General features: G+C 36.8%; 2 protein-coding genes across 2 annotated transcripts; one reads left to right on the top strand and one right to left on the bottom strand.

Annotated features, from left to right (window-relative positions):
• Positions 1–84: 84 nt before the first annotated feature.
• LOC135087732 (transport and Golgi organization protein 6) lies at positions 85–3,788 on the top strand. The gene is made up of 5 exons (XM_063982502.1): positions 85–233; positions 811–2,813; positions 2,895–3,117; positions 3,202–3,353; positions 3,454–3,788. The coding sequence occupies exons 1-5, from the start codon at positions 182–184 to the stop codon at positions 3,766–3,768; spliced, it is 2,745 nt and encodes a 914-aa protein (XP_063838572.1). The 5' UTR covers positions 85–181; the 3' UTR covers positions 3,769–3,788.
• On the bottom strand, positions 3,779–17,800 carry LOC135087733 (uncharacterized). The gene is made up of 6 exons (XM_063982503.1): positions 17,539–17,800; positions 6,702–6,853; positions 5,478–5,703; positions 4,972–5,236; positions 4,557–4,756; positions 3,779–4,486 (listed from the first exon to the last, which is right to left on the bottom strand). The coding sequence occupies exons 1-6, from the start codon at positions 17,627–17,629 to the stop codon at positions 4,218–4,220; spliced, it is 1,203 nt and encodes a 400-aa protein (XP_063838573.1). The 5' UTR covers positions 17,630–17,800; the 3' UTR covers positions 3,779–4,217.
• Positions 17,801–18,132: the final 332 nt, after the last annotated feature.

Genomic DNA, 18,132 nt, shown 5'->3' with positions numbered 1-18,132 from the left:
TCACAAATTGACAATATCCAAAGCCGTAAAAAATCTTAAAAAAAAAAAACAAATTGACCATTATCAACCATTATTGACATTGACATAAAACCTGGTGTTTATTTTGTTGTGTGGAATCACATTCCCAGTGGAATTGTGCCACATTTCTTTTTATAATTACACAACATAATTTGCTCTAAATATGGCTAAAGTGTCCCAGATATTTTCCAACATAGAAAAAATTACACTTGAAGGTAAGAAATGCTTAGCTTTATAACCTCCAAAATTATCAATTTTTGCTGAGTTTTTCTTAAATATTCACATGTTCATTATTACAGTTATTTAATTTTGATAGTCTCATGCTGCACATAGTTTTACTGAGTTTATATTTGTTATCTCCACCAAACAATACAATGGAAGTTTGAAAGTAAAGTCGGATTCTTTAGAAATTTCCCTATATGTAAACAAATATGGCCAACTGACATTAAAACATTTATAATCTGTGCCCTAGTGAGGCGACAAAACCTCTCGTTAATCGCGGATAATAATAATAATCTAATGGGTTTATTATTTATTAACTTTGCGTGCATCATTTACTATTCAGTAACTATATCTTATGTATTTACATAAGATATAATTATGTAGATTTTATTTTAATGTTCTAAGTTAAGAATTTATGAAATTAACATAATTAAGTACTACCTGTACTTTACTTTTTTCTGTATTGTGTCTTTTATTGTGTCAATAAACCTTTTCTATTCTATTCAACCTTGACCAAATAATTATTTATAAATAACAATTAAGTACATTTATATTTTTTTATATTTCTAGATGGTCAAAAACAATTTATGTCATCCTATGTTATAGAAGATACTGTAAATGAGATTGATCCTTATAACAATTGCTACAAAACGCAAAAAGCTTTCCTGACGAAAATAATAAAAGAAATAGATGATCTCTCTACTGAAGTCAATAATGATCCCACAATTTTAATAAGTGTCAAGAATCAAAAACTGCTAAGAACTTGCTATCAACTAATAACATCAATAGGTTTTTCCCAATGTTTGATACCTGGAGTAGGTATAAATCTTTCAAAAAGATGTTCTACTGCTAAAGTATTGACTTCTGTAAAATTCTCAGATGAACAAAAATATGAAATGCTCACTGAATGCACAGACTTCTTCACAAGAAGTTATACCATTCCAGTACTGAAAAAAATTATATTGACACTCCATTTATCAGATTACTTAGCAGCCCTTATACAATTGTCATTTGCCCCCCTGAAAAAACCTGGGAGTTATGGTGATTTTGTCATGACCCAAGAATTATATGAGAAACTTTCAAAAGATAGAGAAAAGTATATGCAGACCTATGAATACTTAGTTGCAAATAGTTTCCAACCAATTCTAATGAAGGAGCTTTTAGTGCTCCAAAGTGTCAGGGAACCATCACCACCAATGTTTGTGAAAAGAGTTGTTGCAAAGGAAATGAGCAGGAGATTGTTAGCACCTGGGGGGCTTCTAAGCTTAATCAGATGTTTCATGGAGACCTATGACATTGACACTGGATTTGACTGGAAGAAAATTGATATGATTTGCAAGATTGTGTCAACAAAACATGGAACAGATTCAAATGTTGCTTATTTAAATAACATTTGCACTCAACTTTCACAAATACTTACTTTCAACAACACTCATTACTTAACTACAGCAATAGCCTGTATTTTAAGCATTCATGAAAAGTTTCCTGAAACAGAACCTGTAAAAGAGTTGATCAAAGAAGTTTTCCATGTCTTTGTTTACAATGACTTGGTTTCTAAATCAAACCTACCTGGTACCATGTTGCTAACACCACAAGAAGTTGACCATAAGGTTAACATTTTAAATGCCTGTCTCTGTGCATCGAAAATTGATTGTCCTCCATCTCTTGTACTGCCTAATTTTCATGTTTTGTTTTTACTTGGAATGAATTGTTCTAAAAACGAAGAATTGAAAATCAAGCTGAAAGATATTTTGCTCAAATGTTTCGAACTGTTTAATAAAGAACAAATTGTGATGTTATTTAAAGACATCTTGTTTGGAAAAGACAAATCGAAATTACTCTTTAAGATTGAGGAATATGATGCAGGGATATCCATAAAGTGTATTTCAACGGATATTGACTACCCTAAAGAAGATGCTTTCCAGTACTTTTTGAATTTACTGAAACTGTCCCCTGATAATAATTTCGTTCAAACTATTTTCGAAATATCTTTATCGGCACTTATTGATCTTGATGCCAAGAGAAAAAGAGTAGGAAATAAAGGCGCAATATCAGCGGAAGGTGAACCAACAATTTTTAATGAAATCGATGAACAATATATTACGGTGCTACAGCTCCTATCAGAATTATCATCATCCCCCAAGATACTCTCTTCTGTGAACAACAACCCATCAACAGTACTCAATTTTGTTGAACACTTCATTATGAATAACCAAAAGCATTCCCATGAAGAATGTGTTACAATTGCCTTAGTATTGTTAAACACAATATTATCAAACTCTAAACAAACAGGGAATTTGAAAAAGAGATTTGAAAAATTGATACCTTTGCTAAAATCAATCTCAGCAGATGATTCTTCTATGAACACTGTACTATGTAAAGAAGCTTTATCTTTGATTATGTCTGAAAAGACGAGTCAGGATCAAGCTACGGAATTCCAAAAAGCTATTTCGGACGCATTTGACAGTCTACTGCCTGTTAGAGCTCATGGAATGATAGCCTTGACTAAACTAATTGATAGCAAAGACCTAGAAACAATATCGAAAAAGCACTACGTTTTCTGTTTGTTCCAGGTAAGCTTTGATTAAGTTCTTGTGTACGTATGTTATCTATGCAGTTTCTTATAAGAAACTAATTCCCTGTATATTTTTCAGGAATATCTAAAAGACCCTGATTCGTATATCTATTTGGCGGCTGTTAATGGTATAGCTTCCCTTGGCACATACTGCCCTGAAGATGTTTTACATGTTCTGTGTAAAGAATTTCTCGAGATATCAATAAATGACCAGGATGTTGCAACAAAAACTGATCAAAATAAAATTGCTGAGCTCAGAATGAAAATTGGCGATATTATCGTAAAGGTCACAAGAAGACTTGGTAAGTGGAATATGCAGACTAGTTGATGCTAATGGACCAACCTTTTTCTGAACTATTTTCAAACAACTTTTTTGTTTATTGCAGGTGAATTGGCTATAGTCCATAAGACCATCCTGTTGAACACAGTGTTGTGTGCATGCAGAGATGAAGACCCCCTAATAAGAACCTCTGCATTATCTAATTTAGCAGAAATTTGTCTTGTGCTTCATTACAAAATCGGCTCTATCATTTATGAGGTAAGGACTTATGTTACTTGTTTATTTATTATTATTGAATTATTAACTAATAATAACGCAATTGCCATTTATCTTTATTCATTTGTTTAATTGTTTACAGGTACTCTTGTGTATTTGGTCCATCCTAGAAACGGATAAGGCAATAGAGTGCAGAAGGGCGGCTGTGATGGTCATATCGAGTCTTATCAAAGGTTTGGGCAAAGAAGTCTTAATACAGCTGAAAGATAATTTACTCCCAATCTACAGAACTTTAAAAGACTTGTACAACAATAATGACGAAGACTCAGTTCTGCGTCTTCACGCACAGATAGCTATAGAGGAATTAAATTATATTGTCAAAGATTTTATATTTCCTGACCTAAAGATGGAAAAAGAAATATTTGTTTTAGACAAACCCAATGAGATATTCAATTAAAATACGGTAATATACTTTAACATATATTTCATTTTAATCACACATTTTACACCCTAAAATAAATTTTATGAATAAACATCCATACTAATAAAAATATCGACTTACAAACTAAATAATTTAAAGAATCATAAAATTATTTTGTTATTAACATTTTATTATGATTAAATGTTTATTTGAACATTTCTATTAGTATGGTGTTACAAGTCCATCGTATGGCAATTATAGCATTATTACGTAAATAAGTGTTATTGTGCAAATATGTACTGGCCACATGCATCGCTAAGTAACCTATTTTTTTAAACTTTCAATAGACCGCACTCCAATGTGTATTCACTTGCCATCAAATTAACACGCGATTAATCCACGTGACCGATTGTGAATTTTGTGCACGGTATCATACCGTAAAATTAAGGCGATATAACGTGATACCTCGTTAAATAATGAGTTATTCACGCTTCTGAGGTATTGTCACACTCATTTGTTTTCTTCACGGGATCTTTAGATTTCTCGGATAGAGTTATTGAATATACTGAGCTTTGGTCTGAGAACCTATCCCGGTTTCGTCTTCCGAAGATACTGCTTCGGGAAAGGGACGATACTGTTGCAATGGATATGTTGTCCCGGTCGGCTTGCGGCACCATCTTCCAAATCAGTAGAGCAACGCCGCCAAATGCAGCTACCACCAAAAACATCACTAGTGTGATTTCTCCAAATACACCTGAAAAAGATATAAATATAACTATCTTAGATGAAATTAAGTTAGTAGAGAGTTTAGAAATTATACAAACTTGGCTGAGTATCCTCTTTCCGTGCTTCAAGCCTTGCAGGCTGTAGTTCATTATAATCTAAATCCTGGGTATCATAAGGCTCGACAGATCCCAAATGGGGCTTCATCTGATGGAGGACATCTCCAGGGTTAGCTTTAGGCAAGTTTATCCCAGCTCTGACAGTCAAAGTCTCTGGCTTATAAGTGCACAGGACTAGGAATCTGAAACAAAAGAATAAAACTTCGCAGAGTTAATAAAACAAAGAGCAGTTGTAATTAGTTGGTAGGTATCAAAACGAAATAAATCTTCTGAATTCATCAAATTGATTCCTCATCAGTAAGTAGTTCCCTGAAACTTCAGTCAGAGTGCTTCGAATGAAATTTTGAGTATAATACTCAAAGAAGATGATTGTTTGTTGTGGTAACTTTAAAGTTACCTTCTGGTGCTGTGCGTGAGTATCGGCAGATTTTCTTGGACGATGACGTAAGTGGCAACAGTGGTGTCGTTGACCTCGGAGCCGCACTCGTCGTGGTGTATGCGGAGGATATAGGCATCCTGCGCACTATTGGGGTTGCCCTGCAGCGAGCAGCGCTCGGGGCCTCCATCCGCGGCCTCTACTGCGATGCGCCCGCCGAAGTTGGGTCCTGTCGAAACTTCGACTTCGCTGGCGTGAGGCAAACACTGCGTGGCTCGAGCTGAAACTGGAAGTTTTCAAGGTCAGTGCTGCTGAAGCAATTTGCGTCTATTGAGATTTCAGATAAATTATCCAGCTTTTCCGAAAAGCTGTGGTCAGACCACCTTGGGAGATTTGGAAGCTTGCATGAGTACACCCGAAGCAGTAGAAGTGTATTATATTATGTATAGAAGTGCGTTAAGAAGTTTCAAAGGCATTCAAGAAAGAACCTTCAGGAAGTTGTGTAGTAACTGTAGTGTAATGCTTACATCCTTTAGTGGGCACTATAATAATTTTGGAGCCGATGGACTGCGGATCAGCTAGGTCTCTAGCGTCGCGGCGCACCGGGCGCACTTCGAAGGAGTAGGTGGTAGCCATGCGCAGGCCCGTGATGCGAGCGCTGTAGGTGCGCGCGCGCCGCGGCGCTGGCGGCTGGCCTGTCGACGCCTCTGGGACAGGTCGCGAAGACTTGTCCTCTTCCAAGTTGTCTACTGCCTGCAAATATTAATATTCAAATGTTTCTCAATCCTCGGCAAACCTAAGCTATTTTCATTACACTTGTTCAACCGAATTTCCAACTGTATCACAGCCAACAGGGCATAGAAAAGCTTTGCAATAATGACAGTTCAAAAGTTTATAATTAATACGAGTCGAGTGCCACCGTAATCACATTTAAGTAGACATTCTTATAGATACCGGATTTTAAAAACCTGGATGTATGCAAGCGATAAGATGCAGATGTTATAACGACATCCAATTAGAGCTACCTACCTACATGTCTGGAACATTACAGTGTGCTTACGCATGGCTGTTCGGAAGGAAACATTTATCTTGATCAGAGCACGCTTGATGGATGAGCACAGCCAACGTAACTGCGTTTATGTTTAGTCGCCATCTCCCTGCCACGCCTCGCTCGTAGTAAACGCCGCGATTATTTCCCGTTTCCAAGTGCGAACTCATTATGTGACTCTCAGACATGTCTCTGTATGTTACAAGTGCAATGCCAGATAGGTACTTTAACAACAATGTTTTATGCTAGTGTCCTATTTAAATGCATTATGCATTACATGTAGTTTGCAGAAAACTAGTTCTACGAAGGGACGATTATATTCTAACTTCTTATTGCTTCTACCTTCATATCATTATACTTAATCACTATCATTAGGAATAATATCGGGTTGAACCATGTAAGTTCCATTAAACTTATTATATATCCTTTTAGTTATATCATTAAGTCGGAGAGCGATTCACGAGCAATAGAAATCGTGTCTAAATATGGAAAAATTACGGATTAATAATTTACTCGACTAAAAAATATTAATTAAGCTCGTTCTGGTGTAATTGGATTAATCATTTTTCGAATGCCAGTCGACAAACCTAGTTAGGTACTTTTAAATGAAGTGCTTATAATGTGTTTGTAACTTCATTTTTACAAATGTTTGAAATTATTTCGAGATGATCTCTAGTCTTATGGTTGATAATAGCAATATCACCTTTGTCCTACACCGGTACTGGCCCCACGCTTGCAGCTCGCAGTAGTGGACTTGGAAGGCCAGCAGCTTGGGGCTGGACTCGTCGTTCTTGCCGTACTCCCAGCGCAGGCGCACGTCCCGGAAGTCTGGCTCGCCGATCAGGTGCAGCACCTCTAACAAACGAGACCGTAACATTAGACGTATCTCAGATAAAGCGGTTGTCCCAGTAACTAAATACAGAGTGAGGCGATATAGATAGGCCTCCGAGAAAAGTAATTACGATGAACTAGAGTCTTCAAAGGCTAATTTCAGGTTAAATTAAGTAATGATTTGGTAGTTAGGATAGCTGCGTCCAGGTTTGTCCAGAGTAATACCATCAGGACGATAGGCAGGTGGTGAGGAGTGGCAATCCGCAAACTCAGGCGACTGATCTTAGCTAAGACTAAAGGCTGGGTTACACCATCTAACTTTGTCAAACTTCAAAAATCTGTCAAACTCCATACAAAAAACACCGGATAACGTTATAGTTACGGTCAAAGTTAGGTGGTGCAACTGAGCCTAAGGGTTTAAGGTCAAAAATAAGATGATTGATTCCACATTTATGAATATTATTGGCTCAGTTAAACTTTGCTAGGCTAACGGTACATTATGGCCGCCTGGCATATAGGTCGAGGCGGCTTGCGGTGCAGCAGGATGTACGATCGTGTTCGAACACCCTGTATAGCGGTTAATTATTACACTGGCCCGCCCTCTGTTTCCTTGGGCTAGACCTAGACGAGGACACGCCTGGGTGCGTATGCGTAAGCAGTGCAGCGGTCCGGCCCGTGCCATTAACCCAATGACTTGTTCACTGAGCCGATCGCGTTATTGATAACTATAGCGCATAACTGAAACCAGATCCCTTTGCCTTATAGATCTTCTCAGATCAAGTGTCGTTGATATCTCATAAGAGGGTGAGGATTCCTTGCTGGTCAAAGAAATCGTAACGTAAATAAACTTCATATCGAGATTCGAGACATGTATCATTTTTAAATAGAAAACAAAAAACTGCCAATAATTACTACTATTTTGAGGACTTAAGTGGTTTTAATAGAAGAAAATATTTTTATTTTCTTCTTGCTTAGCGCATCCATGGCTCTATAGTCCGATTTTTAATTCGACGGAATTCTGACAGCTGTCATTTTTTGACAATTCAGATGTAATAAGCCTTTTTTGCATTGAATTATTAATAAATAATATGAAATGAAATTTCATCAAGTACAACTTACAAGAATGAACTATTGTTTGTTTTGTGGATTCAATGTACACTAATTATTATGTACATTTTATAGATTAAATAGAAAAAAACGTGTTTTAACACAGTAAAACAACATATTTATCATAAACGAAAATATGTAATTGATCATCAATAATCATTATCGTCGTCATAATCAACTTGGATTATAAAATTGGCATCTTGTTAAATTGGTTATTTTATGAAGCCAAGATTTTATTAACAAAAGGATTTTCATAAAAAAGGTTTGTAACCCATGGATTATTGGCCAGGGAGTCCAGTAATAGAAAAATAATTTCCCAACTTTTTTTGTAACTTTAAAAATATGATAATAAAAATTCAAATAACCATTTTGAAATGATCAGTACATTTTTAAGCCTTAGTTTTTCAAGTGAAACCTTAAATTCAAGAAAGGATTATTTTTTAATTTGTGAAAATGCTCTCCATTCATAATGGGAATGTTTCAATGTTGACAACACTTCTGAAATGTCAAAATTCCGTCGAATTAAAAATCAGAGTTTAGGTTACATTACCGCCCGATTACGCTTGGGAAAATAATTTAATAAAAGCTCTCGGAAAGTGCTTTTGCGATAGACGCGCTCTACCTTTATTATCTGCTAGCTTCAAGTAATTAATGTTTAAGAACTATTTCTCAATAAAAAGGCTAAAGTTTAATATCTACCTTCATATCAGTGCTCATAGACTGTCTCACGCATCCTTCGTAAATATAACGTGAATAGGCAACTTCTAATCCGTGGGCCTTGACAGCCTTACCACTTGTACCCTCAGGCATAGATTACTGAATATTTACCTCAGGCTCCAACAACCGACCTACCCGAAACTCGTTTGACAGTAACTAATACCCCTTAACGTCAATGAAGTGCTCGACTACACAAAGTTGCTACAATATTTTACAGCTAATCTGTGTTTAACAATCGATGCCAAACACAAGTAACTAGGTAACTTAGCTTACAGTTAGATACTTTAATGGTAAAACCATTGTTGTTAGCCATAATATTTAGAGCCAGCAATGTATTTCAGAACAAGAGATCTCGTAGGGAAAAGCATTTCTAATTCTCAAGTCCCAAAAATATCAGCCAGTGTCAATAAAATTTAGTTGGTTGAAAATAGTGGTGGTGTCCATAATTACAAGTACAACGTATTTTTTATAACTGGTACGGATTTGGCATATTTGCCTCTATCATTTCGTGAATGTGGCACGCTGGTGCATTCTCGTAAATTACAGTGATGACAGTGCAAGTTTGCACCAATTTCGTGGTCTGTTCGAAAGTTGTTTGGGTCTAACAATTCGAAAGGCTTTGTGTATTTGGGAATGAATGGCTTCAACGAATTTCCGCGATTCAATCGTGTTCTACGGATTTCTCTGCGTTTAAGCTTTCCTGTTTTACCTGGAAACAATCACATTTCCAATATTATCATGAGAACCTTCAATTTAAAATAATCTGTATCATTTTGGCGGTAGACCTATCTATACGGATGTAACCTTGAGCAGTGGCCTTCTAAATGTTATTTGATGCTTATTACAGGCTTTTGTAATGTTCAAATTAGGTACTTATATTCACTAATGAACGAGTTCCTATCAGTAGGATAGGTATTGTTATTTTTTATAGCACGTGCTAACTCTCATCATAATCATCAACACAGAATATAATGGACGTAACATTCCCCTTCTCTCAGACCATTGTTGATTTTCACTGGTTGTTCCTAAGTTACCATTTTCTCATAAAACAATATTTTATTTACCTACTTTTTATTATCAGATTTTTCCTTCCCAAGACTCCAAAAGTTGTGATCAAAATACTTCCATTTGCTTCATCAACTGCTTAGGTACATCTGAAAATTTATTGAACTCGTTGATAGTTGTGCCAAGGACGTTCAAAGCCCAAATACATATACCTAAGCATTAGTGTTGTAACAATGCATTGGCGACGTTAGACATAATAATATCGCGTTCATCACAGCGATCACCATGACGGATGCGACGCATGACCCGCCGACTGGACCATAACGACCATTGTCGACATCCATTCACCTACTGCTATAGGTTACTATATTATGTACATACCACCTATACCAGTGAGTCAGTACCAGTATGTTTTACATGAATTGTAAAACTGAAGGTCTCCTTTAATTTCTGAAACGATTTCATGTAGAGATGATTGATCCAATATCACTGATAGGTATATCGTAGTGATCAGTGTTTGCTCTGTCGTGCAAATAGAATATATTCTTCCAGCTACTTGACGTTCTTTCTTTATGATAGATCTAATGATGTTTTATGCCTTAATAAAATTTATTTATTTCAGTTAAATAATTGGCTTTTTCATTATAAATAAACAATGCGTTATTGTGCATCCAGTTAGCCACTGGCGCCTGTCGCATTTTAATGGGCATACGATGTTGTTCAGTGCATACTTTGACGGGACCTTTCGCCGTTGTTATAACAGTAACCACATTTGGGTTTACGCGATGTTATGCTTTCTGTTCGCTTAATAAATAATTTATGACGAATATGTTGGGCACTAGTCATTGTGGCGGGCGAGCGACGCGAAACGGGCCGAACAATAAAGTGTTTCACGCGTCGGTCGCGCTCTTCCTGCCGAGTGCCGACCCGCGAACTTTATGGACACGTATAATCTCACTGTGGATGCTTAATGCCTATACCACACGGCAGTAGCTGGTTCATGGACAGAGGGCATCTATGTGACCTCCAGACGTGTTGCATCTACTTCGTAACGGTATAAAACTTATCGGATTAAGCCTTTACTTTAACTGCTCTTTTTCTTAATCTACCCAGGTTATGTAGACCAACCAAGCTCAAGGTAGGTATCTCAACTTCTCAACTTTAGAACGACGTTTACTGAAAAATCTATCAAAATAAATAAATTAAGTTAATCATAGTAAGTGCATAACTGAAGTGAGAATGGAGGTAATACAGTTCCACTGTAGGATTTACTTTTATATTCAGATGAATACTCATTGTTCTGTGTAATGTTGTTATTATTTACTTTCATAATACATATAATAAAATTCATTCATAGTCAATTATACGCATGGGTACGCGCACGTCCGCGAGTCGCTGATTGTTTTACGCCGCGACGACGTGGGCGTGGCGCGGGCGCAGAGGGATTCGATATCGATCAAAGCGTACTCGGCCATCCGAACGAAGATTTAAACCATCTTATTACCACTCAAATATTGAAAAATATTTGAGAACGACAAGCCGCAAAGAACTCTATTAGGACGTCTATTGGAATTTGGATGCATCTACGAGTAGGTATTACTATTAATTGCAATCGAAAAGATCTTGATCTCTTAGGCCGCATCGCAAGATAGACACATCACACACAATGCTTATCCTATCCTTAGTTTAATCTTTCTCAAACAAATTTTGATCTCTTCTTATTATTGTGTCGTAGAGTGATAGTCTATTCTTACTTGATAAGTGGCGCGTTTCAGTGAACGGATCGAAATGTTTTCTTCAGAAGCGTGAAGTAGGTAAATATTTTTAGTGAACGCCTGGAATGTGAAAGTGATGTGTGTTTTTTCTGCCCGTAACTACTTTTAATTAGCTTTATGCTTAAATATTGTAACTGTCTATCCATTAATTGAAATGTGCCAGCAAATTCCAATTTAGATAAGTATTTTTTTACCATTGTCAAGGCGAAGTGTCTGGATCAAAGAAATAAAAGAATATTTTTACTTTTTCAGTTTGATTTAAACTTAAAATAATATTAACTCACGTTCAAGAGTGGTTTCAAACCTATGATTTGACTAGTAATAGTGCCTATTTATAAATACAATTTTTCCCAACAACACGCTAAAATCTAATACGCGTGTCTTAAGTTCGGAAAAAACTCCAAATAAATTAATTCTTTTGTTACCAGAGCGTGTAATAAGTAGCATCGTTTTTGCCGCAGTCAATTAAAACTGACCTACTGCCCGCGCGTGTCGCCGACGAGACGATACTATATCGGGACACTAAGAAGGTGCAAAAAGATTTTCATCTATCACTCCCCTTACAAAACCTAGCGATAGAGATGAATGTGTATCCAACTTGTTTTAACATAATGAGTAAACCTCAAACAAAATACTACCTACGGATAACTTCGTCACAATAATACCAATCAAAAATAAATGATAAAGGAATGAGAACAGCTGAAAAGATTAAGGTGTCAATTACCTACCTAACTGTAACTTGAATTAATAGTTAGAGATAAGTACGCGGCGAGTACGAGGAGCTTAAGCTACTAATAGTCACTTTAATTGCTTTTACTACTGTGAAAAGCACATGTAATTGACATTAGGCTCTTTTAACCAAGAAGATTATTATATTTAGTACAGATTACGAGTATTTACTTAGAAGTCAAAGCATAATAACAGAGTAAAAAATACTCTCATTAAGTTACGTATGTTATAGGTACTAAAATGCTATAACAACCATTTGTCGTGTTGAATTATGTAATTAATAAGATGCGATGGCGATTCGATTCTTTTGAATTCTACTTTACTTGTTTATAACTGTTATTGTTATAAATAAGAGAGTAGAAAAAAGTGCCGTCAATTTCTTACTGCGTTGTTGTGCTTGTTCATTGTGCTATTTAGTAGAGACGCAAGCACAGCGGGGTGCTGCCATTTGACTTTGAAGAATGACACCTACGATCAAACTTTACCGTGTTAAATTCGTTAGAAAATAATATAAATACGGACTAAAATGTTATAAGACCATAAAATAACTCTACACCTACGAACGACCTACGACTACCGTCAACAATTCGACATCATACAGGCGAATTACTTAGGTAGAGCTAGAGAATCGATCCAGTCGACCTCTCCTTTTAGGACATGTATTCTATTTAATATTCTTATAAACAAAAATCTGTAATCTTCCAATTTGACATTATTTATTATTGATATAAAGCTAAAATTTGTATTTCTTATAAATAGGTACATATACATAAGTATGTTACTAAATTCCTTAAGATTATTTGATACGGAGCATAATGAGTGCATGCAATGAGTTTGATCATTAACGTAAATGGGAGCGATATTAATGCTTGCTGCTATAAAAGATCAATACAGGACTAAGACAGTGTAAACCACTGTATTACCAGCAGGTTTTATTGTAGCCGATTATGCGCTGCAGCAGTGCAACAACTAGGTATAACGGCTGCAGCAATCGGCAATAATGTAATAACCATTACACAGTTGTGCAACAGGAAGATAGTAACAGGATTACTGCACAGATAAATTAATGGAAAACCATCTGTTGGTAGTTACAAGATACGGAATTTGTAATCTGTTTTCGTGTAGTGGATAATAAAGTTAGTATTCATGTTTTTATTGCAAACTAGCTTTCCGCCCGCGGCTTCGCCCGCGTGGAATTTTGTCTGTTACAGAAAAACAATATCGCGCGCGTATTTGCTCACCGTTTAGACCTACCCTGGACTACGACAAACATTTTAATACCAAAATCGGCTCAATCGGCCCAGCCGTTCTCGAGTTTTAATCAGACTAACGAACATCAATTCATTTTTATTTATACAGGGTGTTAGGTAAATGGGTATATGAGCCGACACTAGCCCATGTTAACATGGGCATATAAATGGTATCGTGAAGTCAGAAAATTGATATCTTCATTTTAATTATTTTAATTTTCATACAAATCTGATTTTATAAAATTTATTTTGTATGAAAATTCAAAATAATAAAATGATGATATCGAATTTCTGACTTCACCATACCATTTATATGCCCATGTTAACATGGGCTAGTGTCGGCTCATATACCCATTTACCTAACACCCTGTATAGATATGTAGGTATATTATTAAGCAGGTAAAAGATGTTTTCCAGTAGGTACCTACTACAACACCGGACGTGCCAAAACATCAAATAAATACCCAAAGTACATACCTAAACCCAAAATAAATAAGTTAATACCTCTAGATCCTACATTCACGATACCAAAAAAGAATATAATAACGCCGATTGTGCTTAAAGTCAGCTAAACAAAATAGCTGCGGCTAGCCTGAAACCAAGTGTGGGTAGACTCTTAAATGGCAGACTTAAATATGGCCACAGGTCCGTTACCCGAAAACAAAAACGGCAAAAGGCAAGAATATAGGGAAATCGGTAGTGATTATTACTGCTTGGTGGGTGTTAGATGCGGTTTTGGTATGATAAAGTTTCTGCAGAAAGCTCGGTAGCGGGTCGCCGACCCGAGCTCGGGGCAGGACTCCGACCGGCGCCCGCGCCGACCTACTTCGCGACACGACACCTACCGGATCTAACGTGGTACCTATCGCTTAGATTGATCTGCCTGCCACGACGATAGCAACATTGTAACTACCTGTAATGCACGTTAAAAACAGATAATAAATGCCATGCAAGTCTACTCCTAAAATAGACTCTACCTACTTTATTTGCTGTCTCGGTTCTCATGTTGTTTTTATCTGCTAATGACGGAAGTGCGGTTGATCTTGCAAATTAGCTTATACCTCTAAATACCTGACCTCTCCAATGCTCGGGTACTGTACTGACGGCGATTCGAGAATAGCATAATTTCTTTCTTGGTAGAGCACTTTCACTTTTATAATAAATCTTCCGTTTCAAAGTGTCCAAATCAGCTGTAGATCATCTTCATCAGTGACGGAAATAATCAATTTTTATAGTTATATCTACTGGCTGATAAAAATGTAGACATTATTAAATATGGTAGGTATATGAACGCGTCGTGAATGGAGATCAATCCATCATCTTATTGATGAAACAGGCAAAGTTAAGATTTTTAAAAGTCCTAAGATTTTTGACAGTATTCTCCAATGATAACCTTATCTAAAATGCAATTATGATCAGTTAATTATCGCCTCGTCTAGCCAAACCTGTTCAGTGAAAGCAAATTTCACACATGGCCCATTTAGCACGTAACAAGAGCAAATCGAGCACGCGTTTTGGCGTGACATCTTGTGCATCTTCCGCTCATTAGTTGAGTGCGATTTATGAAGCACTTTGTTTAGAGAAAATATCGATGAGGTTGTCAGAGCGACTAAGCCCGAAGCGGGATAAGCGAGACCATGGCTACCGTTAGTGTACGTACAAGCTAATGCCGACCGCGAATGTTGCACCGGTGATGACAAGTTCAGTATGGACATGCGATGTGAATAAAACAAAAAAGGGTACCTACCGAATATTCTTGAGATGTAACTCTACTAAGGTACTTAATTATTATAATGTAACGTCTCTTGACTTGACAAGCAGGCGTGTTTCAAATTGATTCATCCGCGGCAAACGACTCTATTATAGTAATAACACATGTCAAGAAGTCATTATTTAACCATGAACGCGCGCTTCACTCCTTATATTACAGAAATGGTGTACTAACGACATAGTCTGCATGCATGGAGACGTTTTTGCTGTCGTTTGCTGTAGAAATCATGGGTAATCCATCAACAAGGTAGTGGAACGTTATAGTGAAGTTAACCGTAACATGTCTATGATTTAGCCTTGTTTTCTACCTGGGGCAATCGGAGCCCTTGTTATGTGCCTAGTACCTATACGTGACTCTACATCTACACCAATCTACACCAGTTTTATTCAACGTCGTAGCTCCGGTCCTGGAATCTAACGACATGTAGCTAGGATCGTAACAATAACGCTGAGTGTTACATGTTCAAATAGTGCCCAAAAGTAAAAGAAACAACCTCGCTCGTTACGAATCTATAGCCTCCGACGACGACCTAGATACAAACTGTTTTACAATTTGGTAACGATCAAACCGAATCCATGTCATGTAAACAATGAAAATAATACAGATCTTTGATATCGACGACAACATGAATAGATCTAGGTAATGTTGTATCGGTACCGATTGTTCCGCTGTGCAGTTAATTTGACCGAAGCTATCTCAGCGATTGGCGAGATAAGCTCTGCAGATGGGCTTGCGTTCCCGCTGCGGTTACGATCCGTGACACAGATAACGTAAGTTTAACGTTTCCTGGCAGCCTTAAATATGTCACAGACTCGAAGTATGTTCTATTGAGCATGCTAATGATGCCATTTATTCCTCGAGTATAGTGAATATTATGTAAAGAGCGCTATAGAGCACGTAATTGGTCTGCTCAAGAATAGAGGGATGCGCGTGACGACCGCGCTGATGTGGATTACGAGAGCCGTTAGGGTTATGGCAGTGAATGCGGCGATGTGGGAAAAGTGTGAAATATTGATAGTTTGCGGTAACCGAGCATTGTTGGGGCCGGACGGCTGCGTACCGCGCGAGCGTGCGACAGATTCCACGGCTCCCGTTACTAATGCATTTATTTTGCCTTTGAATACGTAAGTGCTCTGCGGCTCGAACATTGCATACAGCCATGGAACGCATGGTTCGTTTAAGAAAGTACATTATGTATGCCATAAATAAACACCCGAAGACTCTACCTATAGCATGAACCCAAAGGATCATTTATATTCAGTTAACCATCCATAATTAACATCGTAATCGAATATCTAAGTAATTCGCAGGTAATTGAAACTTAAAATAATGTTATGTAGACCATCTCTACCACAGAATTATAAATTATTTTCTACAATTACAAAGAAACAACTCAATTTACGTAGTTAGCGTAACAATATTGTCCATTGATTAATTAGATTTTCATTTCATAATTTTGCGAAAGTGAGTCTTTTTCAATTATTCTTCTACGAGTATAAAAACAAGCATAAAAGCAATCTTTTCGGAAATCAAGTGATGTTACGCACGCGCCCATGACGTCTTCATCGGCTGTTTCAATCAAAGTGCTTTTTTTAAATTCAGAGAATGGACCTCGAAAAAGTTTAAGTAGAGTAGGAAAGTGTTGAAACGAGAATGCAATTAAAACTAAATATCAGTATGCATTTATGTACACATGCACGCGAGTGTACTTATTTTCAAGTCGTTTGGTGCCAAACGTGAGTTTTGAAAGAGCTATTAACTTTATTGTTCTAAAATTTTACGTTATTTTGGAAACTTTTACGTTTGACCAAGTTTAGGTGCATGAGACGTGACTTTTTCATAGATGTTTGAAATAAAACGTTAGCTATTTATGTGGGCTAAGAGGACAGTAACAAAGATTTAACCATAACTTACTACTAAATTACTAAGTTTGATAATAGTATGATCATGTTCTCACTTATGGTATGTGAGTATACCTAACTTAATTAAACTTAATTAAACATTAATTATCTTTCGGCTGAAACTAACGAAACATTAATTAGGTAGGTAACTACAATTTTTATCATTTTGTGTGCTTATGTCACCCAGTCATTCTCATAAAAAAATAATAATATTGCTCTACATTATTACCTTACAACAATTTAGGTGTGTGATCTTGTAAATCAAAATTATTAAACCCCTTCTTTATAAACGAAGATACTACTAAATATTTTTAATAGTTACTTTTAGTAATAAAATATAAAGAAAAATATTTTTAAAACATAAATAGTATTTTAAACTATTACATCAATAGAATGTTTTTTAAACTTTTGATTTGATTTTATTATATCTTTTAAAAAAAGAAAAAATGCTTACCATCGTCTGAATCCATTTCAGAGATCGGGGATACGGTTGTTATTCGGAAAATAACTCCAATTACGAATAAATTCGCGCGGCAAATCATCATGCCCTAGTTCCGTTACAAGTAATTTGCATTCGGGTTGAAATATTTTTTAGTCACCGTTATTTTCAAAATATATTTTTGCGATTGTTTTCGCGGCGAGCCGACGCGCCCTCGAGAACAGCGACGTGCGCGGGCGCCACTCGGTTGCTGAACGACTAACTAACCGATACGCCCGTCGCGAACGGAGACAACGCTTTTGGACAGGCACAGTTATTATGCGGCCTCCGTTCGCTGTTGGAAGGATTTTGTAGGAATCCCAACTAATATTATAAATGCGAAAGTAACTCTGTCTGTCTGTCTGTCTGTTACGCTTTCCCGCTTAAACCTCGCAACCGATTTTGATGAAATTTGGCATAGAGATAGTTTGAGTCCCGGGAAAGAACATAGGATAGTTTTTATCCCGGTTTTTGAAACAGGGACGCGCGCGATAAAGTTTTTCTGTGACAGACAAAATTCCACGCGGGCGAAGCCGCGGGCGGAAAGCTAGTTCAATATAACACGAATAA

This window comes from Ostrinia nubilalis, chromosome 3 (genome assembly GCF_963855985.1).
Source record: "Ostrinia nubilalis chromosome 3, ilOstNubi1.1, whole genome shotgun sequence".
Lineage (NCBI taxonomy): Eukaryota > Metazoa > Arthropoda > Insecta > Lepidoptera > Crambidae > Ostrinia > Ostrinia nubilalis.
This window is presented reverse-complemented; position numbering and strand designations above follow the sequence as displayed.